The sequence below is a fragment of the Medicago truncatula genome, chromosome 8, assembly GCF_003473485.1.
Source record: "Medicago truncatula cultivar Jemalong A17 chromosome 8, MtrunA17r5.0-ANR, whole genome shotgun sequence".
Classification (NCBI taxonomy): Eukaryota; Viridiplantae; Streptophyta; class Magnoliopsida; order Fabales; family Fabaceae; genus Medicago; species Medicago truncatula.
Window position 1 is genome coordinate 45,332,078 of NC_053049.1, and position 23,925 is coordinate 45,356,002.

General features: G+C 32.3%; 3 protein-coding genes across 5 annotated transcripts; 1 reads left to right on the forward strand and 2 right to left on the reverse strand.

Moving 5' to 3' along the window:
• Positions 1-1,487: 1,487 nt before the first annotated feature.
• Positions 1,488-4,932, reverse strand: LOC25502078 (protein TRANSPORT INHIBITOR RESPONSE 1). Its single transcript, XM_013591619.3, has 4 exons — positions 4,182-4,932; positions 3,135-3,639; positions 2,235-3,027; positions 1,488-1,866 (listed from the first exon to the last, which is right to left on the reverse strand). Exons 1-3 carry the CDS (start codon positions 4,640-4,642, stop codon positions 2,272-2,274), a joined length of 1,722 nt encoding a protein of 573 aa, XP_013447073.1. The 5' UTR covers positions 4,643-4,932; the 3' UTR covers positions 1,488-1,866; positions 2,235-2,271.
• A 2,136-nt stretch (positions 4,933-7,068) lies between these two features.
• LOC25502079 (probable RNA 3'-terminal phosphate cyclase-like protein) lies at positions 7,069-11,785 on the forward strand. Of its 2 annotated transcripts, XM_013591620.3 has the most exons (7): positions 7,069-7,231; positions 7,330-7,542; positions 7,627-7,779; positions 8,234-8,412; positions 8,485-8,660; positions 8,812-9,028; positions 11,415-11,785. In XM_013591620.3, the coding sequence occupies exons 2-7, from the start codon at positions 7,338-7,340 to the stop codon at positions 11,622-11,624; spliced, it is 1,140 nt and encodes a 379-aa protein (XP_013447074.1). In that variant the 5' UTR covers positions 7,069-7,231; positions 7,330-7,337; the 3' UTR covers positions 11,625-11,785. The 2 variants fall into 2 exon arrangements, with proteins under 2 accessions (XP_013447074.1, XP_013447075.1); XM_013591621.3 differs by having other exon boundaries at positions 7,330-7,779; positions 11,415-11,745.
• An 8,483-nt stretch (positions 11,786-20,268) lies between these two features.
• On the reverse strand, positions 20,269-22,485 carry LOC25502080 (zinc finger protein CONSTANS). 2 transcript variants are annotated; one of them, XM_013591623.3, is made up of 4 exons: positions 21,599-22,485; positions 21,354-21,506; positions 21,126-21,254; positions 20,269-20,727 (listed from the first exon to the last, which is right to left on the reverse strand). In XM_013591623.3, exons 1-4 carry the CDS (start codon positions 22,181-22,183, stop codon positions 20,620-20,622), a joined length of 975 nt encoding a protein of 324 aa, XP_013447077.1. In that variant the 5' UTR covers positions 22,184-22,485; the 3' UTR covers positions 20,269-20,619. The 2 variants fall into 2 exon arrangements, with proteins under 2 accessions (XP_013447077.1, XP_013447078.1); XM_013591624.3 differs by having other exon boundaries at positions 21,354-21,518.
• Positions 22,486-23,925: the final 1,440 nt, after the last annotated feature.

Here is a 23,925-nt window from a genome sequence, read left to right on the forward strand (position 1 = left end):
TGTACTTCGTATGCACGGCATGGAGTGTTTGTGCGTGAAAGTATCATGTTTTGAGCACTTGCCTCATCTTTTCAACATTGAAGCTTTTTGAGGTGATCCTTGCCTCTTGTGAACCTTTGATGATGGAAAGCTCCTTGAAGCTCAAATTCCTCACTAGTCACCTCTATTCCATCATTTTTGTTTCTCTTTGTAAGACTTGTTCCTTTGAATGTCAATTCTTGAGCAGTAATCTCACTTATGTTTGAATCCTTGTTATCTATGTTGAGGATCTCACCATGTATGGGATTTGGAGCATTCCCAAGAAGAAGAAACTCAAGCTTTTTAGCAAGATCCTTTGGGATCATTATTGCTACTACCTTAGCTAAGGTTTGAACCCATATTTTGAGTTTGGTTCAATTTTTCTCCAATATTGAAGTGTTATTACCCTGTGCCATATGGATGTTATTAGTTCGTCATGAGAGGGTATGGGGATTATCACATCGAACCTTTTACAATTATACAGGTGAGAGAGACATCATACTTTAACCCAACCATTTAAGGCATTAGGTTTATGTGTCCTATCCGATGTGTGATATATTACTCACACTTGATATTTCAACATGGTGTTACCAATTTGTTAACGCCTTAACGGTGAAGTTATCCTTAGATGTCAAGGATCTTTTCTAACCAACTGGGTTCTCTGTTGAGTCCCTTTTCATAGGATAAGTGCTTTAATCTTGATTCTTGTCGATTGATGTCATAACTATTTATTAGGAATGTAGCTCTTGTACTTTGACTAAGTTATACAATTTGTTTCTTTAGAATTTAGGTTCACCGATCAAAACTCACTTGTTGCTAAAACTCTATTATGTGTGTTCGACGAACGAGATCATATGTCTCATTTCTCACCATGTACGGGAGTGGCTAATTGTGGAGCCCTAAAGAGTGATTTAAATGAATTAAATATGTTATTAATAAACTGATCATAAAATGAGAGATACTTTTTTCAAGAGAAATAAAAATGTTATTAAATTGATGTGTGATTTATGTGAGTGTGATATGTGCATACTCTGTATTGGGTTGAATTACTGCCCTTGTTGGGTTGTAAAAACTCTGAAATGTCTGTGTTGTGAATTATTAATGAATATGAAACTGTGATATGTGTTGGCCACCATCCTTTGTTTTTTTACTTGAGTTGAGCAAGTCAGAATTTAATTTGACACCACTGGTTATACAAAGCATACCAGTCGTCCGTTATTCTCGTTATGTATTGTTTCCGAAATTTAAATACCAAAGCTCTTTTAAAAGAGCTGTGCTATCCGGAATTTTAATTTTCTGAGAGTTTCTAAATTTAAATTATTAAAAAAAAAAAAAAAAAAACATGTGAAGAATCTTCTCATGTTTTTACATGTCATGCATAACAAAATGTTCACGTTTTTATCTCAATCCAAAGAATTTGATCTTCATGTCAATAAAAATTGATGTGCTACAACTTATCCAATCATGCATGATTCAATTAATTTTTTATTCTTTTAAACTCATTTATTTCAATGATTTCCACATCTATCTATCAAAAGGGAACAATGTTTGTCTCTTCCAGGATAAATATTTCAATACAACAACATAATGTCTTGAGCGTGCCATTTACAATGGACACTTGCATTATTTCTCTTGGTGGACCCAACTAGTTGAAAGAAGGCAAGTTCATTGCAATTATTTGATGTCAAAAGATTTCTTTATTGATACACCAACACAACAACAATCAATGGCTACATGATGGAAATTTTGATCTTGCAGAATCCCCTATTTTTCTTCCTTCCACCTTCCATATTATTGAGGCTTCATTGTCAGTATGCCAACTTTGCCATATACGGTCACATTCCAAGGCTGCAACACAAAATTATGAAGCAAGAGATTGGTAAAATACTAAAATATTATCTTCATACTCTAAAGTAAAGTGACAAATAATTGGAGACAAATCAAAGTATTCAGTCATGCTTATCCATTTGAAAAAGTTGATGATGCATGACATGACAACATAGTTGACCCAATAGTGATGTTTCCACTAGTAACCAAGGCCATTATTTTTTTTACCAATCAACAATTTGGTTTCCAAAGAGCAGAATCATACAGTGACTCATGCCACTTCTTATTCTAATTAATTGGGTAGTTGTGAAGTGGCTCTCAGATGGCATGCATATTTCAAAGTGAGTTCATTGTTAACTATTTGTGAGAAAGAATGAGAAAGACATTACCTCTTGAGCTTTAAAGTGTAGGACTAGAGTTGACATTTCAGAGAGTGAGAACAAATAGAGGGGCATCCCTTCTTGGGCCGGCAACAGAACGATAAACATAAACTTTTTCAGCCTGACTATCACCGCTTCCTTCTTCCTTAATTACTTCAACATTCAACCTCGGCTTTTCTTTTGCTAACAATCTACATCCATTCATAGTTACTTGGCAGTCCGACATCCAAAGTGACCTCATTGACTCGTACTTCTCCAAACCAGACAAAAGCGCTGCATCGCCGAATGGACAGTCCCTTATCTCAAGTTTTTTCAGCTTCGGACAGCCAGCAAGTACACACTGCATCCCCAAGTCACTGCTTCCGGCAAAAGCCACCGAAAGTGTTTCCAAGTTTTTGGCATACTTACCTATATACTCAAATGCGAGGTCAGTTAGATAACCTGATACAGAAAGCCTTTGGAGTTTAGTGCAGGTCTTAACAACTGCTCCAAAGGCCTCATCCATAGGTTCATTCGTCAGGTAATCTGGCTGATTAGGGGTCATGATGCAGAGCCGGAAATGAGTGAAGTCAGGACAGTTTTGCACAACAGTAGCAACAGCATCATTTGTCATCTGATGGCAAAAGTAGAGGATGTAGTGAAGCTTCCGGCATCCTTCAGAGACAGCAATAAAACCTGATTCAGTAACCCCGTGCACAACGCCCTCGTCAAAGGGATCTGCAGGAAAAACACGTAGCTCCTCGAGCAATGGACAATATGATCCAACAGCTTCCAGTCCCTTGTCTTCAACTGTGTCTACAACCTGTATAATGTAGATGTTCCGAAACATTTTCATCATTCTTTTATGTTGCTAAAATGTCAATATCAATGAAACTTAATAGAATAAAGAGCAGATAAAGAAAATCATACCCAAAGGCGTCGAAGATTAGGACAATGAACAAGAAGATCAGTAAGATCTTCACTGTCAACAAGAGCATAACTAAAATTCAAGAAAGTCAGATTTGTGCATGCAGAGTATAGAACTTGGAGTTGGATATACTGTGCTGATGCTGAAGCCACCCATAAACCAGAAAGGGTGTGAAGACTCTTACAATTTTTGAACGCGCTTTCGAGCTCTAAATACTGCTGACATGTCAGATCTTGTGAAAATGAGCCACTGCCAAGCTCACATAACTGAGGGGCAAGAACAAGAAGTCTTTGAAACTGTTCAAGCGTTACGCTTTTGTTAACCTTCAAAGTCTTCAATGATTTGCACCTACCGACAAGTTTCTCAAGCGCATCGATATTTACATCATTGTTTAGGTTAGCAAAGTTCAATACTTCCAATGATGTAAAGCTTTCTGGGAAGCAACTCAACCAATCACCACTTTTGTCATCGATGTCATTCTCTTGTATGTCAAGCTCGGTTAAATTCCTGCATCCAAGTAATATTCAGAAGATGATTTATCCAAGTAATACCAAATTTTCAAATCACTCGATATGATGCTGTCATTACTGAAGTTTTTCAGATTCATAGAATGCTAGCAAAATAGTGTAATTGATGTGATCAACAAGTATCACACTGCTTATGCTTTCAAGGTAAAAGTTTGCTCAACTAAAGTTAATCATATACGCAGTACTTAAAGTTGCCCTATGCTAAATCTAAAACGAAAGGTTTCCCTGTTAAATCGCATTTTAATTATGCAACAATGAGGAAATTAAAGTTCCACAAGTATTTATATGGATTCAACTAGTATGCATGGTTAGTGTAAAATTTTTACACCGTCAATCAATTATAATCGCCGGATCATTAAAAATATTTTATGCCAACAGTATATCAAAATTAAACTCTATTTATAAATGTCCTGTATTTTAGTGAATCCTAATAAATCAATCTATGAATTAATGGAAAATTGTCATTCTCGTCAACTTTTCTCCAGGATCATAAAATAAAGTTTGAAGACACGTAAATCTTACTTGCAATTAGCGGCAACTGCAGCCAAGCCATCAGTGCTAAATCCTTCACAGCTCAGTAGAGAAAGTGCTTTGAAATTATGAAAAGAAAAAGCCAAAAACTCTAAACTCTCATCAGTAACAACCATTCTCTTAAGCCTCAACTCCTCAAGGAATGGGTACTTTTCAGCAAAAACAACCAACCATGAATGAATATCAGCACCCCAATTTTCAGGAACCAAGTTGAAGTCAGAGAAACGTGGCTTCCCTTTGAGTGTAATACTTCTTATGTTTGGAAACCTACGTGTCAGGATCTCAGGAGTCACAGAATAACAGTTACCTATGAAAACATTCCTCCTTGACAATCTTTCAGCGTTGTACCACTGTTTGCAAACTAAAGAAGCTGAATTTCTGTCTTTGCGTGACTTCACTGTTCCGAGAACTTGTTTCAACACTTCATCTTTCTCTCTCTTACACTCCTCCATGTTCAACAACAAAAAGAAACTAACTTTAAACTACCCTTTTGGAGATTTTTTGTGGAAATATAACAATGTACTAAGAGTAAGAGTGGTTCTCAACACTGAAAATTTGGACTGCAAAGGTACTTGGTTGCATACCAAAACATGGAACTTGATGGAAGAAAAAAACACAGAAGAATGATTAATGAAGAGATCTAGAAAAGGAATCTGAGATGAGATCTGTTAAATAATATTTTATGAAGGAGAGTGATGATGATAAAGAAAGGTCAATGAAAGTTGTGATTTTTCACATGAATTTGTCCTTGTTGTCCAACGACACAACATTGTAATTGGTACACGTGTGGATACTTTTCCTTTCAACTATGTAGTCCAGTACTCCCTACTATAAGTTTTTTTTTTTTTTTTTTAATAATCTATGTGAAAAGTTTTTAACGCTGATTCGAATTTTATTAAGGGTGTGTTTGGTAAAAATAAGCTATAAACTAATTGATGGTTGAAAAGTTAGTTTATAGTTGATGGCTGATAATTTATAGCGGAAAAAACTAGTTTATTAGAATTAAAATGTTTGATAAAGTTAGTTGTTGAAGTAGCTGATAGATATAAAATGACGTAAAATGATATGTTTGTTTATTTATTTTTGACTTAATTGCACTTTTGGACCCATATCTTTCCAAAAGTTGCGGTTATGGCCCCCTAACTAATTTAAATACAAAACAACCCCCTTTGTTTTGATTCTTTGGCAGTTTTGGACCCCCAGACCATTAGTGAGGTTTATTTAGGGGGCCACGTGGCACCTCACTAATGGACTGGGGGTTCAAAACTGCCAAAGAATCAAAACATAGGGGGCTGTTTGTATTTAAATTAGTTAGGGGGCCATAACCGCAACTTTTGAAAAGATAGGGGTTCAAAAGTGCAATTAAGCCTTTATTTTTTATAAATTATATATGTAATTTTTTTTACCAAAAGGATGATGCACTTTTGCAATAAAACTTCTCAAAAACAGGATAAGCTCACGAGAAAAGCTTGTAATCAAACACGGCATATTTTGACCCAACAAACTTATAAGTTAATTCAACAAGCTATAAACTAGCTTTTTGTTGTTATCAAACACAGCTTAAATTGTCGTTTGTTTATTTGTGTATATATTTTACATGTCGATTTATGGTATGCGTAAAATATATTATTTATTCAATAAATACAAAGAAAAAGAAAAAAAAAATAGTTTTTATTTGAGATTTGAGTGAGTATTTTTTATTAATTTCTTTTCTATCCAAATAAATACACCTATTATAAATAATAAATATTTATATGATGTGAAATTGTATTTTTAAATGTTGAAATAACATTTCTTGCAATGTTAAGAGTAGAGGTGAAAACAAGTTAGGCCTATACAGAGAGATCTACGTCCTAATTTATGTCACTGTCAATTTTTAAAAAGCCTATTTAGTTAAAAAGATTGAGCTACATGCTATAAGAAAAGCTTTTGATACCATACGTAAATATGAATAATATTTTTTTACTATTATTATATCAAATTTTGTACTTTAGATTAAACTATAAATTTGTTAATTTTTATTTGTAATATTAACCTTATTAGTCTACATTAAATTTTCCATGTTTAAATATATTATTACAAACTAAAAGTGAAATATGATGTTGTATATAGTCAACTTTTTTTAAAATATCATGTTAAATATCAAAATAAAGGATGATCTCGTTGAATTATTAGTTCATTAGTTTATTTGACCATATGTATGATTACTTGTTTAAATAAATTCATATAAAATAGACTTTTAATACAATGGAGAATAGTTTGTATAGTAGACAACAACTTGAATGTTCAACTCTTTAGATGATAAAAGTCCTCGGCGAATGACATAAAACTCAGCAAGTAGTATGTTTAGATGTGCCTCCAATGTGACTTTAAAAACCTGTTGTGGTTATCGACTATTTTACACAAAATAAATACCCTTCAAAATTGTCCTTATAAAATAATAACACGCTTTTAAGTTTAGTTTCTAAAAAGAAATTGTTCATTTTTACATTTTATAACAATATAGTTCCTATTTGCACTTTATAAGTATTATGTTGGAAGATTAAAAAAATGTCTATTTTTGTAAAAGTTTTCAAAATAAAGATATTCTTACAAACTACTACGATATTATAGAAGATTAAAATTAGGGTTTTGTTAACGAGTGCCTCTAAGACATTCTTTAAGCATTCTTAATGAAGCAAAAAAAATAAAGACTTTAATTTTCAATGCAATAAATGCACAAACATTCATAAAATTTTACTATTTTGGATGTTTAAAGAGTGTCCCGTCCTTTAAAATTATCATTAAAATTTTATATGAACAAAATTTGAAAAGTTGTGATTATTTAAGAATTAAAAACATATTTAAAAAATAAATGAATTATTACCACTGTCTACACAAAAAAATGATTACAATACAGTACACGCCCTGAAACCTAAACCCCGAGTCTCCGTTGAAAAAGAAAACCCTAAACCCCAACTTCTTCATTTCATCTCCGCGCGGCAGCTACACATCTGTCCTGCGACCAATTTCCAGCGTCCTCCTCCACTTCGGCCGCCACAGTGAGTTTAATCCTTACCACTCAATCGTCTCCTTTACTCCTCTATATCGCAATTGATTTAATCCTGTCCTGTGAAACTCGGTTTTTTTTTTTGTCAAGGCATCATAATGGGGAAAACTGTGTACAAGAAGTTGAAGGGAAGCCAAAGTTTCAGACAAAGGTTACTTCTCTCCACTCTCTCTTCCACTCCCATTACCATTGAAGACATACGCCCCAACCAAACTTATTCTGGTCTTGCCAAACACGAGATTTCACTCCTCCGTTTATTTGATACTGTCTCTGATGGTTGCATTGTCGAAATCTACGAAACTGGTTATATATCTCTTTTTTCGTCATTCTTTGTTTACTACTCTTTCATTCAAATTATTATAATTATCTTTATTATTCTGATTGCAGGTACCAAATTGAAGTACAAACCGGGAACTATCATGGGTGGCAGAGTAAATCATCCTTTCCAATGCGATGTTTCACGTTCCATTGGTTATTATCTTGAACCGCTCATTGTCTTGTGTTTGTTTGCTAAGGAACCTCTTAACATTAGACTCAAAGGTTGTTCTTACACTTGTTCTTCTTTTTTATTTCATTATTAGTACTTATAATTTTACAAAACAAGTACAAAATTAAATAAAAGGATCAATAGGATGCCTTGTTTGGATAAACAACTTAGCCAAATGCCTGTAGAATTAGCACCCATTGTATAGGTGCTTATGTGTATAAGTTGTTTCTATAACAACGATAAAATAAAAGTCATATTGTTTTCATATAAGCTATAACTTGTTTTCACATGCTATCCTGAAGAGTTTATGGAACTGAGCTGGAAGTAGCTTGTGGACTGTTTCCATAAGCTCGTCCAAGTAAGTAAGTCAGTAGATAAGCTCAACTAAGTCAATTTAAACATGCATAGCGTATATAAAAGCTTCAAAACTAGAACAGAAGGACGGTTTAGAAGATATCCCTTAATGATGTTGATTGAGAGTTGGAACTGTTGAATGCATGTTATCAGGAATTACAAATGATTCTAAAGATCCATCAGTTGATACCTTCAAGTCTGCTGCTTTTCATATACTAAAGCGCTTTGGAGTGGACTTCGAAGCCATGAGTCTTAAAATAGAGAGTCGTGGACTTCCTCCTAATGGTGGTGGCGAAGTTGTTTTGTCCCTTCCTATTGTTCAGAGTCTAACTGTAAGTTTCTGAACATTTATCTATGCTTCATTTCAATTTATTTTGGCAGCTTATTTTTCTTCTTCCTAGCAGGCAGTTAATTGGATCGATGAGGGTTTTGTTAAAAAGATTCGAGGAGTTACGTTTTCAACCAAAGTATCTTCACAGTTTGAAACTAGCATGATTAGAGCTGCGCGTGGAGTCGTCAATCCACTAGTTTCCGATGTGCACATTTTTACTGATCACAGAACAGGTCCACCAGCTGGAAAGTATGATTCCTTTCTTGTGGTAGATATTTTGGAATATTTCATTTGAATTTTTCAATGTATATTTGATCGTTTGTTATAGAAACAAAGAAAATCATATTGCATAAAACAAACCATAATACCTTTTTATTTATTTGGTCGTTTGTCGGCACAGCTCTCCGGGATATGGAATTTCACTGGTTGCAGAGACTACTTCTGGTTGCTACATTTCTGTCGATACCGCTGCTGCTCATGTTAGGGATGAAGATACTTCTGGCCTTGCAGATGATGTGAAAAAGGATCTGATGCCTCCAGAGGAGATTGGTGAGGGGATTGCTAATACTTTACTAGGGGAGATAGCTCAATCTGGAGTGATAGATTCATCATATCAGGTTAGAAAGTTGATAATTTTAGCCCATTTTAATCTTTGTTTATCTAATGAATGATACTGGTATCGAACAAGTAGAAATATGGATGGAAACTTTTTGTACTTGTAGACGATCCTAGCTAACAGATGCCGGTGATGAACAGTAGAAATACAGAATAACAGATTATAGAGTTAGACTCTTTATCTCTATTTAATTTTCGACACCTCTTCATCTGCCCTCTCATCCCACGTTCAGCATATCCTAATCTTTTCCTCATCTATTGGACAGTCTTGTTTGTTACAGTAAACTTCAATCAGTCTCGTTGATAATCACTTCTTTTCATGTTTTTTTTTCTTCCTTTTATAATCATTTGCCATGTTAGTTTAGACTGATTTCCCGGGTGTGCATGTTTTGAGTATTCATAAAACCAAATCATATTCATATTCAAATTAAAACCAAGAATATAGATTAAATTTCGAAACCAAACCAAAATTTTCCCAAACCTGGTTTTAAAACTAGTTTTCAACTTCAAAAATTTCTTTGTAAAACCACTTCAGCTTGAAAGTCAGTTTTAGCAAAAACTTGTTCAAAACCTGCTGCAGCACCAATTATGTAACTAGATTCTTTGAAGAATTGGAGCGCAAGAGCCACAATTTTATAAACCCTCAAAGTGCTACCTAAGTGCATCATAAAACATATAATTGAATATAAAGCAGTTTCTCTAATTTCTCTGGAACTACGAATTTCTAAAGCAACTGTTGCATGGGCGAAGTTATCAATCCAAAACTTAATGCTTCAGAGAACGTGATAGCACCCTTGTTGTTTTCTGCTTGGATAATCTTATGTCTAGTATGTGTTCCTATGGTTGCTGGCGTGCTGCATTTAAAACATTCCATGACATGCTTATCTTTTAATGGAAGAAAAAAATCATGTTTTGTCATGACAAGATACACATAGACTATTGTTTTACCTATTTGAATAACTAGCATGAGGATGAACAGGGTAAAATTGTGTTCAATTAATAATATAACTCCTAAAAGCAGTCAAATAAAGTAGAACCCAATTAATATATGAATTGTATTCCTTTGCAATGCCAACTTTGCATTTGGCCCATTTCATTTTTCATATACACTGTTAGTAAAAATGTTAAACAAAGAGGTATGGTAGTGGACACATTCTCAAAGAAAATCTGAGCTGTATAAAACAGTTTTCAAAGCATTTTCAACCTTGCTTGCACCACTTCATATTCTGTTATTTTACTTCTTTGTGAAACTTGCTACTACACTGCACAGCCTCTTTAGCAATATTGCTATATTTCTCTGTAGCTAGCCATGAATATTGAGTTAGTAACATAGTTATACATGGCTTGATGTCTTCCTTGCTAGATGTGCTGCCTCAAGGCTTTGCCTTGAAACTCCAAGTCCAAGGTCATCAATGCCACTAATAGTATAAATAAGATTGGATAGTATCACCCAAACATTTAATTGATTCTTTCATTTAAAGTTTAAATTTCTCTCATAAAAGACAACAATCTCGAAATGATCCCTGTGAGCATCTCATTAGTCATGATTTTTGTTAATTTTTTTGAGGTCAAATCTATGGTACACAAGTGAGACAAGTCTTGCACCATGCACAAATTTGTTTTCACCAACGAATTGGATTATATGTGATATGATGTGACTTATTGATCTAATAGTAAAAAATGAACATGTGTATGGTGCAAGACTAATTTACTTGTGCACATTAGACATAGCATTTTTTTGGTGGCAAAAGAGGATTTCTATTTGGTAATAAAAAGTTGACAGAGGTTAGGGCAGACTTCACGACTCAAAGAACACTTGACAGAGGTACTTACAATACAGATTTCCTTATGCCGACAACGTGAGTTGAACCAACCTGTGTTGGCTACTAAAAGAGGATGTGATATGAAAGTCAAAGCTTCTTTTTATAATTTGTAATTTGCTTGGCAGATTCACTTAACTAACCTAGTTAGATTTTGATAACTTTTAGTTAACAAATCAATCAACAAAAGTAACTCTGCAAGTTTAGAGTTCACACCATTTTCGCAATATCGAAAACACCACAATCAAACCCTTGCATGCACAAATTTGAAACAAGACTCTTATCCTTTTATGAGTAACCTAATTTTCGGACCGTGTCATTTTGTACTTTGGGTTTATGATAGAACATTATGGCGTAATTTGATCCATCTATAGCCGACCCCACTTAGTGGGAAAATGCTTGGTTGTTGTTGTTGTCATTTTGTACTTCATTGTCAAATACCAACATATTTTTGACTTGGTATGCACAAATGCTATTATTTGATGGATTGTGCATATCATGAAATTTGTTTCTATTTTCCACAAGGGAGATATCTAATGTTTCTTTTAAATATTTCTGGTTTATATAGGGTTTGCTATTTCTTCTTTGTGCTCTATGTCCTCAAGATGTTTCCAAGGTTCGCGTCGGAAAACTTTCCCAACATGGGATTGAAACTCTTAGAAACATAAAGGATTTTCTTGATCTGACGTTTATTATCAAACCAGATCCAGATACACAATCGGTTATCCTCAAATGTATTGGGTGTGGCATGAAGAACCTTTCTAGAAAGGTCTCGTGATGACAGTGTAGCTAGTGAATTGAGTTTGTTCGCAAATTTTGATAGTTATTATGTATAATTTTGAGCATGATTTCAATATTTTACTTTGTTTAATTGTTCTTTGGATTTGTTAACCTGTCAATCCGTTTTGTGCAATTTATAATATAATATGATTGCAACAATTTTTACTTACCATATGCATAGCTAGCAACCTCGTAATTTCAGGTCATGGTGGCATATACTATAACTGCGGTGCATTTTACATCTTAAAACATAAAATATGTTTGTCACCAGTTTCAGGCGATTCAAGGGGAAACAACTATAATCTAACCATGTACTTGTGTATTTATTTTCTATACTTTTGTTTGTCTTCCTTTAGGACCCGTTTGGTGGGAATGATAAGATCTTGACATGATAAGATAAAAAAGATGGTTTATTTATGAGATATTGACAAACAAAAAAATGGTTCATGTGAGATGAACAAAGTATTGAGCAATGTTATTCACCACGAAAACAAAACAAACAAAAACCACGACTGAGCGCGGTTATCCCAAACATTTTTTTAATATAAAAATAGAAATAAAAAAATAAAAAAAATAAAAAAAAACTAGTGTTTGGTGGAAAACACGGCTACCACTTGTGTAATTTGTGTTTATCATGGAATGTCATTTGTGGGAAATGATATTTTCCCTATTGTTTATTTGATCAAGGGTTTGGTGTGAAGGGTGTACATATGTTATAAACATGTAAACATGGGGGGTATTGAGTATGATTCTTGCTGAATAAGAAAAGATTTATGCATTTTTCAATATGTTTTTTGACGAGTAGGAATCAAATTCAATACTCTATCATACACATCAAACACTTCGCATTAAATCTTTTGTGGTACATATTTCAACATATGCATTTTTTTTTCTTACACTTGAGATTGGAATTTTTTAACCGTGAAACAAACGTCTCCTTAAGAAAAGACTAGTTTATTGGTGCCGTCACCACTATCTAAAGTTATATTGGTATAAAATATCAATTAGCGTTAACAAGTCTTATCTGGTCACAACTATAAATTTAAATAAATTATTTAGGCACACTACTTTAGATTTGTGATTATGGCATACTAGAATTATCCTGCCGTAAGATAAATAAATTGTGGCGTGTTTACTTTCATATTTTTCTTTTCATCTATGGTGTAGTTGAATTGAAAAGAGATGGTGGCACAAAACATCACTATCTGAAATTTGGTTAGATCCCACGTAGATGTATTTGTGATGAAACGAGTTGATAGTTGCCTTTTGTGGAGATTTTTTAGACGTAGGTAAAGAAATCGCCAGTTGTGGAGACCTAAAGAGATCTCTAGCATTTGACTACTTTTTTTTTTTTTTTTTGGATATTCTTTTTGCTTAAGCATGTATTGTAGTTGATTAATACTAATTACTTTGAATAATGTGAATCTCATTCCAAACATAAACACTCATTACACCTATGTTCAAAATATAGAAAGAAAAGGGAGCCCAACTTTCCTCAGCAATTCTTCCTAACCGTTGCATTATTGATTTTTTAATTTAACATAGTTATATGAATTATTTATGGCAAAACGTTTACACACACGGAAAAAAAATAAGAGGAGGAAATATATCACCAAAAAAGAGAAGGGAAGAAAATGAGAGTGAGAAATGTAAAAGTCGTCACCATAAATTAGTCTTATTAGTATCTAGTATATTATTAATTTTCTAACCCACTTAAAGTAGAGTCTCTAAGCCATGTCTTAAATATCCTCACAACTTAGGTTGCTTGCGCCTTTATGAGATTAGTTCTTTAAGTCTGCAATGATTTATGTTTTAAGAGCGCATGTTAAGAAATTCATAAATGATAAATATTTAATGAAAAACATTAATTTTCAACTTTTTATGAATTAAATCGGCACAATGTCCCTAACTGTTTTTATATGGGTTCAGACAGCATATATCTCAAATGAGTGGAAACTAAATGAGTTCTTTTTCATAATGAGAGCAATGTTTCCAACTCTCTAAACATCGTGTTGGTCTAGTTTTATTTTCCATTGAACTTGTTGATAGTTGAAGTACTATATAAGTAGCTAAAGGAATGTATGTGGTCGATATACTTGAAAGGCCATTGTATTGTATTGTCTCCTGAATTCAAAAACATATATATCTACCACAACTTGTAAAATCCATCTTAATTTGAACCTTTGTCATTTCCTTGTATTTAGTCTAGATGAAATGAACACTGTCCTTTTCCATGTAGTTGTTGGATAATAGTGTTACGGCAAACTTTTTATCAATTTCTTATTACCATCTTGCTTGATTCTCCACTCAAGCTAAAAAGTTTTCAGTTTTACCAGTCTTACCCCGGACAAAACTTCCATCATCGATAACATGTGCACTTTTCTTGTCTGCCAGATCACATATATTATTAATTATTCTAAAATGATTCTATAGAATTACTTCCCATGTCTAATAAAAGTTTTCATTCGTGTGTTTTATTGATTTTTTTGTTTTTATAATCCCATCAAATCACTAGAAAAATATTCCAAAGGACATGGACCGAACAATGGAATCTTTGATGAACCAATAAAAAGTCTTTTATTGGACCAAACAAAAAAACAATCCTAGTAGTCAACTTTCCCTCTCAAGCACCCATCATCCTTATGAAGAAAATTCTCTCTAAAGGTACATAGGGAATAAGCCTAGCCTAAGGGAACAAGAGGCTAATCATCTTATAATAATCAATAGCAATATTGCAATCATAGAATGTTGAACTAATATTTTTAACATCCATTGTTTGCCATGTAGTAGTTTTGGTCAAAAGTGGGGGTTTGGAATCATTTGGGTGCTTAAGATAAAAATTATGATCAAATCTTTTTCCTTACTGCCCTCTCCATTAAGGGCATTGTCTCCCTCTATCTTGTATCACAATCTCATCGTAATAATAAGAAGGAAATTAGTTTATGATTATATATGTACTATACTGCTATAATTAAGAGAGATTATGAGACCACATTCAAAAAGCTACTAGGGATTGAGAAGATGCGGTCTTTCATTTAGATGGTCTCTTATTCTTTGGTTGGTTTACACATTTTTTTACCTTATTGATTGGATATATTAATCAATCAATTATTAGTATATAGGGAAGTAAGTTTTGGCTATGGCTTCAATTGTAGCTGCAAAATAAGGTTTAGGATGTTTTCACAACATCGTCACGATCTTAGATATGGTTGGATCGGTTGTGTTTACGTGCATTTTGTCGTAATATCATGGTTTACACCATAACCTTAATTTAGAACTATGACTGCGGTTATTTTTTATTTTTTTTCTTTTCCAATGATGACTGCGGTTATTTTATAGGCTTAAAATTAGATGATTCATATTTAGCATTAATGAAGTGTATTTTTAGTAAAAAAAAAATTAATGATTGAAAGCTAACCTAGAAAAAACCTTTAATTTAACACACTAATTCATAATGTCAATTGTTTAATCTATATCAAACTCGTTTGTTGATTGAAATGAAAAGTTTGTTGATTGCAATTTTAATTTCTTTTCCTCAAAAGAATGCGATGATCCTTCCAAGAAAATCGTATAAGAAAAGTTGAAAATTAAGCTTGATGAAGGTTTTTGTTTTGTTTTGAGGTAAAGCTTGATGAAGGTTGATCTATGAAATTGGATAGTTTAAAAAGGAAACATGTAAGCTTTATAATGAGAAGCATCTCTACTTTAATCATGTATGGAACAATTATATAAACGAATACTATTCTCTATTTCCTCACTGTGTTGTTCTGTCTTCACAATGTCTTTTTCTATAAAATTATTGATACTCTCTTAGGGCATAAAGTATATATTGGAAAGCTTCCTTCCATTTTTCACATATATATTGTCTCTATTTGGGAGTATTGCTGCCAAAATGGCAGCTCAACACTTGTTACACCCCACTTTAATTATGCTGGTATTTGATAGTATATATGGCATATTAATCTCAGATTAATAATTTAAGCATTTTTAGTTGGCAATCAATTTGTGTCTTTATGCCCTCAAGAGCAAAGTATAGTATGCAAATCTTTATGCTTTTGAAATTCAAAACTAAAGAAATTGAAAGACATCCTGACACCTTTTATAGCTTTCAAATCAATAATTAGTTATTTATATTATTCTTTTCTTTTTTTTTAAAAAGAAACTTTTGTTACAAAGAGGGGAAAGAAAGAACAGAGAGAAGATTGGTTTCCTATTATTTTCATGCACCTTTGCCTTACAATTCAAAAACATTTTCAGTGAGATATTTTTTAGTATTGATTAATATCGTCTCGACATTGTTAATGTTTCAAATGATTATAAACTTACAGAATAATGATCAAGTTTGTCACTCTCTTTCCACATAAAAACCTAAATATAACCATTGATAGTAAAAGTTGAGTTAGAAGTTCTAACCAGTTCACTTCTTTTGGATTACTTTTGATATGACTTCCTATGTTTTGGGTCAGGAGGGGAGTCCTAAACATGGGAGATCATTATATTGGATTAAAATGAGCAACTCCACAAGTAAAATGAAGAAATTGTGTATATGTGTTCCTTCACTAATACGTTCATCATCTACTTTTTCATTCAACGTGTGACTTCTAACTTACACTTGACAAATCAACAATCTATTATATAGCCAATTTTTTTTATCCACATACACTTGCACCGCCATTGTCACATAACAACTAATACCCTTTAATCAAAACATCGACTATGATACCACTATTAGATCACAAGAGGAGCACTAAAACACCCTAGGACCATCACATTGACATTACAACCGAGAGCAACCACACAAGGGAAATTTGAAACTATATGTCAACCTAAAATCTATATTCCACATATGAATCACATCTCTTATATATCCAACATTTGACTCATTCATAGTCAACGTAAGATTGTATCGCCATCACATCCAACATAACACGTCTCATGACTATAACATCAAAAAAAACTTTTGATATAAGGATTCAAACACATAATCAACTCCCTCTCTCCACCAAACTAGAGCAGGGATCTAATACCACTTGCTGGGGGAGTCTGAAGAGCGTCGAGAGCAACAACAAAAGACCAAAACATCATATCTTCACTAAAAATCGTAAAGCGTCATATACAAATTATTTCTTTATTGTATCCAACATTTATCTGATTCATAATCCATGTAGTATTGATGAGTCACGAATTCAACACACTATTGCAAGGAGAAATATTTTTATATCAGAAATGTGCTTGGCTAAAAGGAGAGATTGCATGTGTACTTGTGTGAATTCATGAAGGATTTTAGTCCTCTACTCCACACTTTGAGTTTGTTGTGTGCTCTCAGTCATCATTTTAAGCCAAAGATTTGACAGCACTAAAGTGTGAGAAACGTAAAATATATATTAACTTCCTTTTATCCTTAATTGGAATTTCTTTGACTGATGTTTAATTGGAAGATAGAAGTCTACTTGTGCTAAATTTGATTAATTTAATTAACCAAACACTACTATATTTATCACCTAATTATGATAATCAGTAAAGAATAATAACTTTTGTTTTTATATTGATGCTTCTTTTTGTCCACCAAAAACTCAATTTGGGAGAAAGCTTTTTACCATTCGTGTTTCATCCTTCATGTGCTTAGCACCTAATTGTGGAGTTAGATGCCATGTTTGTGACTTTTCTTCGGCTATGGAAAAATGGCTTAGCTAAATCAAGTTGGCCTAGAAACCTAGCATGTTCCACTCACGACAATTGAATAATCTTTGCTAATTAGTGACCGTTGGCATCAATCATAGTGTATAAACTACATTCTTTCTATATAAAGCTCTTGTTGAGCTATTACTCTACTAGCTAGATTTCACATGGTTGGAAGGCAACGAATTTAGCATAATCGATCAATTGATTTTATTGTTGTTTAAAATGATAAATGTAGTACAATTTTTTTTGACTCAGACCTAAAAACTTACATTCTTTTTAATGAATTGCTAATTTAGACCGACCTAAAAACATTAAGTCGTTAGCAAGTGTGCATATTTTTATTTGAACAAAAATACGCATTTGTTAATATTCAAACAAATTTTAAACATAAGGTTATTTTTCTAAATTTAGGAAATAATTTTTGGAATGTTTTATTGAAAAATAAAGTAGAGTGCGCAATTTACTAAATTATCCTTTATTTTAAATTGGTTTGAATGGGCAAATGATTTTTTTTTTTTTTTTTTTTATCAAAACATAAAGGTGCACAATTGATAGTTTAAACTTTAATGTTTGTAGGTTGGTTTAAGTTAACAAATTAAAAGGTGTAAATTAACTCATTGGTGGTAGTGTCTTCATTGGAATCTAAACTTGCATTCTATGTCTTGTGAAGTTGAAATGTTTACCGCTCAACCAACCCTTAATGTTTAACCGTATGTTAAATTTTCGATTTTGGGTATGTTTACATTAGGGGATTGAAATCAAATGGAGGGGGACAAAACAAAATAAAATAGAGCAGAACGTAACAAATGTCTCATTTGATTGTTTGAGTATTTTATGAAGTTGTTTGGAAAATAAATGAAATAAAAATGGATCACAAAATTAAAGTGCTGGTTTATTCTATTTGGTATCACATAGTATGATGAAAAGGTAAATTGTTGTAAACAATGGAATTAGATGAATATGTCATCATGGCACCCATAACTTTTGAAAATATCCAAACAAATGTATGTCTTAGCATTCCATTCTATTCAACTTCATTCTATTGCATACCATCAATCTAAACTTACGTTATGAACTACAAAATATTATTGGATGAAGTTTTCACGTATACTCCTTTTGATACAATTATGTTTGAGGCTACTCAAAAAAAAAAAAAAACAAGAAGAGTAAGGCCAAAAGGATTTATTTTTCATTGGAACTATGAGCCTCCCACTACTAAGTGCAAAATATAGACGTAAATCATTTTTTATAGATTAATTAAGTTTTTGGTCCATATAAATATCTGCATTTTTGTTTTTAGTCCCTATAAAAATAAATCACACTTTTTAGTCCTTATAAAATTTTCCGTTAGTGTTTTTAGTCTATGTTAAATTAAAATTTGTTTAATTATGCTTAAAATTTTAAATTTTTTAATGATTTTTTACATACTTGTTTAAAACATTATAAAAGATTCCGCCACAATAAATTAGTTCAAAATTTTATTTTTAGGTCCAAATTTTCGTTAGTTTTATCTTGAAATTTTGGCGTTTTAAAAAAATTATATTTAATTCATTACATGTTAAAAAATTCTTATTTTTTATAAAAGAGATTATTATAATGTTCTTAACATGTCTGTTAAAAATCATTTAAAAATATAAAAGTTTAAGTATAATTAAACAAATTTCAATTTAATAGAGACCAAAACATACTTTTAGTCCTTGTAAAATTAAAATTTGCATAATTGTGCTTAAACTTTTAAATTTGTAACATATTTTTCACATACTTACATAGAATATTATACAAAGTTTTTCCGCAAAAAAGTAACTTAAAATTTTATTATTAGGTCCAAATTTTCATTAATATAATCTTGAAAATTTGGTTTTTAGAAAAATTCATATTTAATTCATTACATATTAAAAAACTAAATTTTTTTATAAAAGAGTGTCTTACGATGTTATGAACATGTATGTAAAAAATCTGTCAAAAATTTAGAAGTTTAAGCATAATTAAACAAATTTTAATTTAACAGGGACTAAAAACACTAACAGAAAATTTTGTAGGGACTAAAAAGTGTGATTTATTTTTATAGAGACTAAAAACAAAACTGCAGATATTTATAGGGACCAAAAACATAATTAACCCTTTTTTATATGGACATTGTTAGGCTTAATTATTTTGTAGGTCTATGAATTATATGATAATTTTTTAATAAGTTCATGAACTAAGAAAAAATTCTAATTGAATATTTGAATTTGTCAAAAATGTTTAACTAGACCCTTTCTTTTAATTAAGTCCCTGATCCAAGTCCTAAATTTACAAAACAAAGGAGGTTAATTTTTATGAGCTTACATCTCCTATTCAATATTTGAGAAAAGTTATTAAGTCAAATATTTAAAAGAAGAAAGATCATTAAAAAATGTTGACACATGTCACATCAACGATTTTGTATAGTCATAATCTACCAAGTACTAAAAGTGAAAGAATCTTAGATGAGTGTGATTAAAGATAAAACAATTGCAAGAACTAAAACTAGATTTAACTCATGTTATAAGGATTCGAAGCACGATTAACCCAAAAATCTCAACCTTTGAGCCACCTCTCTCAATTTTCTCTCTTCCTTCTTTGTCATCCAATTGAGGTCGGGGTGTTGTTTGCCTGGAATAGATTGTTTTTCCCCCCTCCTTAACTAAATAGGTGGGCTTCACATGGTTATGATTTCGTCGTTTGAATGCAGTGTTTTTATTCATCGTCGTACTATAGCTTGTTTGATTTTCCGTCTTATTGTGGTGTTTGTTTGGTTTAGATTGACATATTTAAATTAATGATTTGTACGTCAACTTTACGGATTAAAAAATATAAGTATGTATGTATTTTGTCGATTATGCTACTAAGTAGAGTGTTGTGAGTTTCTCTGTAGTTTCGTTTTTTTTCTTCAATTTTAGCAATGTTAAATCATTGTTGTTTTCGATTTATTCTACTGATTTAAATGAATCAATGCCTTCTTTAGTAAAAAATATGGAATACAATTTACATATACTAAACAATTGATAAATCATACCTGAAATACAAAAAATGGAAAGTAGAATATTATGCAACTATAAACTAGCTATGTAGGGCACCCTCCAACAACCAATTAATTTCATATTGACCTTAGTAACATCTTCTCAGATTCCAGGTGAGGTGAGTGAGTTATTCATATACTTTATCTTTTTATTTTTTATTTTTTATTTTTTTATATAACAATAGCATTATATTATCAAAGAAATAAAAGAAAGACTTTCAGCTTGATCAAGTGGTGCAAGCATAACGTCTAAAGATTCCTAACACTAAACTCATAACCCAAAGTACTGAAATTGACCAACTCCGTAACCACTACTCTTCAGATATTGTTCTGCTACTCCCACTGTTACATCATCTTCATGCAACCGCAATTCTTCCATCTACATCAAAGCCACATAAGAATCAAAACCCTTTCAACTCAATCAATAGTCATTATATAATGTGATCTTCATAATGTCACTGTTATAACTGAAAAGCACTTGTGCAAATTGTGTCATTAGAAGATTATAATATGTATTTATTTCTGTCATTTTCCAGCTTGTCAAAAGAATAAATTTACTAAAGCAAATTTACATTATACAGAAGATTAAAATATTAAATAACATAAGATTTTTTTTTTTTTAAAGAAATTAAATAACATAAGATTTACTTGTACAAACTATGGTGTGACACATTTAACCGAATGTGCAATCCTTACATGCTTACAATTTCAAAGACGTTTGCTCTCACATTGATGTTGAAAATGAAGAAAGCAACAAAATGAATTAGTAATATTTACCCAGAAATCGACTTCGTCTTCATCTCTGATTAAACATGGAGCCTTAGGAATCTCTGTGGGCTCGTCATTGCGTGCAAACCTGCCACGTACGCGTGGTCGATTGTCTGCTAGTGTCTTTCGACATGCATACTATAAAAACAACACATTCAGACTCTTCTCTTTCTAATCAAACTTTGTTAATTATAGTATAGTATAGTATAGTATAAATTCTCTAATGATCTTGATTACCTTAATGGTCTTGTTGAAGTTCCTCTGTGTTCTCTTAGCTCTGTACTTGGAAATTTTTTCTTTTCTTTCTTCCGCACTATAACGACCTACTTTGAAATTTTGTTCCTCTTGCAAATTCCCCTCTGTTGGAGACATATTATTTTCTTTCATGTTCTGTTTCAAAGACTAAACAAACTTCAATAAAATCAACTTTGGAAAAATGAAGAAAAAAAAATGATTAGTAATTTTTTTTTTAACAGATTTACCTGCAAATCACCTGTGCTACAAACCCTTCTCAAACTATTTTCAGGAGAGCTTAAATCATGCCTTTGAAATTTTGATGAATCAACGAGATTATCATGGTGAGTTTGGAATAGAAAACTAGGCTTCTTTTCGAAAGAGTTACTGCTGAAGCTTCTTTGCATGTACTTTGATACATTCTCATCACCACTGTAACTATGAGGAAGGAATTGATTATTATTAGTATTAGTATTGTAGTTATAATAATCAATACTTATTTGTGATTCCTCGTTTTTAACTTGGGAAAAATCAAAAGCTGAGAAACTTTCATTACAAAGAGGCTGCACTGTAGTGTGGTTTTGATCAGTTGGAGGAGAGAAAGAGAAAAAAGAAGGTGAAAAAGGGTCTAGAGAAGGAAGAAGAGGTTCATCAAATGGGTTTGAATTTTGTTGAGAAGTTACTTCATTAGTACTGTGATGAGAATTGGTGAAAAAAGGGAAAGAGTCTGAGAAAAATGGAAGGTCTCCACTTCCATCATTTGAAGAGACTATTTCTGAGGTTGAATGTGTGTGGAAAGTTGTGGTGCCGAATGAATATAGTTCCGAAGACATAGAATCAAAAAATTCTATTGAATTGAACTCCTTTTTAATGTGAATCAGTATCCAGCCTTTGCGCACGACTGCAGAGACTAATTCCTCGAACCGGATAGGATCACAAAGGATCAAATCTCTCCCTCTGAGTATTTTCTTTGTGAAGCTACACTTTGGACTGAATGATGGTAATCCTTGTTGAACAAGGAGACAAAAGTGGTACTTTTGTGTGTCTGTGTTTTTTATGGTGACGTTGCCAAAACCACAGATTGAGACTTGAGATTTGAGACCAGTCCATCACAGCTTGAGTTTTTGCTGTGATTTATAACAATTCATTCTTGCCAATTTGCCATTTTGTCCCTTTCTTTTTTATATTCTCTAAAGTTACCTGGTGGGACCTTTTTTAATTTTAAATTTAGTAAGAACTGTATCATGTCATCTTGCATTTTATGACTTGTGTAATTGATTAATACTTGGTCCAACCTTTTTTTTAATTGATGTGTATTGGGCCAAACTGCATTCTAATGGGAACTTGCAGCATGCTATTCACTTAAATCAAGACATCTAGGGTTGGGTTAGGTCATGACCATGAGAATAACTTAAAATTGGAGGACAACTGCATTAGACTAATAGGACTCATTTACCTACACTTTTGTCTAAAAGTTTAAGACAGTAAATTTATGAGTAATTTTATTTATATATCGTTGAGCGCTTGTATTTTCATCTAATGTGAGATTATTTTACTCACATTTGATATATCAACCAACCACTAGTAACATTATGTTACATGTCAGTCTTTGAGTATTAATTGTTGCTAGGATTCAACTTAGTGTCGTGTTGATGTCAATGTTGAATGTAGTGACTGTATTGCTAATTATATATACTACATGTTAGAGCATTTGGCTGAAAATATTGATGACTCGGTGAAGACCGCACTAGAGATGGTCAATGAAGTTGCAATGAAGCCTGTGAGGAATAACATAGCACACTTGCTAAATTTATGGATTTGATTGGTTAGTGCAATAGTGCAACTTTTGCTACTTTCTCATACCAAGTTTTCATACGTTTCAAACAATGAGATCTTAGGGGATGTTCCATGGTTCACGAGTACGGTCAACTTATATTCAAGACCTAGTAGGATGATGCAATGTTACTAAGCTTTTGAGGTTTTCCTAACCAAAAACATTTACGCCATGATTGTTGTGGTGATTATGATCCTCTCTAACTTCAAAAAAGAAAAAATCATGATCCTCTCTCATGCTGAAAAAAATGTGAGAAAAAAATGTGGAATATCTAGATGATTGAAATATAGAGGGGAAGGTTTTGAAATTTGAAATAATAAAGGAGAAACACTAGTTAAGGATTGAGATTTTGAAACTTTTTTGTTGGCCAAAAGGTTGAGATTTGAAACTTGAGAAAATAGGAGGAGAAATAGCGACGATTCACTTCTTGTTGTTGGGCACAAATGGAGTGATGGTAATTTTTTTGCTTACCTAGTTAATTTATTTGATATCATCATAATTTTGTTTGAGAAGATATTATCATCATCATCATTGTATACCTAGCAACGGATGCGGGGTGATTTGGATCTGATCAAAGCTTTGTTAAGGAACAAGGTAGAGAAGAATTTTATTAAAAAAAAAGGTAGAGAAGAATTTCAACATATAGTGTTTCTTTTGATCCTATCTTCACTTTTTGGAGTATTTATCATGCTCGAAAGGTTCATGACCTTGTTAACGTTGTAATTAGTTAAATATATTTTA

What these genes read in the sequence shown, in the direction of transcription:
- LOC25502079 (XM_013591621.3), top strand. Translation starts at nt 7,338, where the DNA reads ATGGGGAAAACTGTGTACAAGAAGTTGAAGGGAAGCCAAAGTTTCAGA. An exon ending in CTATTGTTCAGAGTCTAACT is followed by an intron (nt 8,413 to 8,484) that starts GTAAGTTTCTGA and finishes TCTTCCTAGCAG; the next exon opens with GCAGTTAATTGGATCGATGA. An exon ending in TGATAGATTCATCATATCAG is followed by an intron (nt 9,029 to 11,414) that starts GTTAGAAAGTTG and finishes TGGTTTATATAG; the next exon opens with GGTTTGCTATTTCTTCTTTG.
- LOC25502078 (XM_013591619.3), bottom strand. Translation starts at nt 4,642, where the DNA reads ATGGAGGAGTGTAAGAGAGAGAAAGATGAAGTGTTGAAACAAGTTCTC. An exon ending in GCAGTTGCCGCTAATTGCAA is followed by an intron (nt 3,640 to 4,181) that starts GTAAGATTTACG and finishes ACTTGGATGCAG; the next exon opens with GAATTTAACCGAGCTTGACA. An exon ending in CTAATCTTCGACGCCTTTGG is followed by an intron (nt 3,028 to 3,134) that starts GTATGATTTTCT and finishes TACATTATACAG; the next exon opens with GTTGTAGACACAGTTGAAGA.
- LOC25502080 (XM_013591624.3), bottom strand. Translation starts at nt 22,183, where the DNA reads ATGTCTTCGGAACTATATTCATTCGGCACCACAACTTTCCACACACAT. An exon ending in ACTTCAACAAGACCATTAAG is followed by an intron (nt 21,255 to 21,353) that starts GTAATCAAGATC and finishes TTGTTTTTATAG; the next exon opens with TATGCATGTCGAAAGACACT. An exon ending in AAGACGAAGTCGATTTCTGG is followed by an intron (nt 20,728 to 21,125) that starts GTAAATATTACT and finishes GCTTTGATGTAG; the next exon opens with ATGGAAGAATTGCGGTTGCA.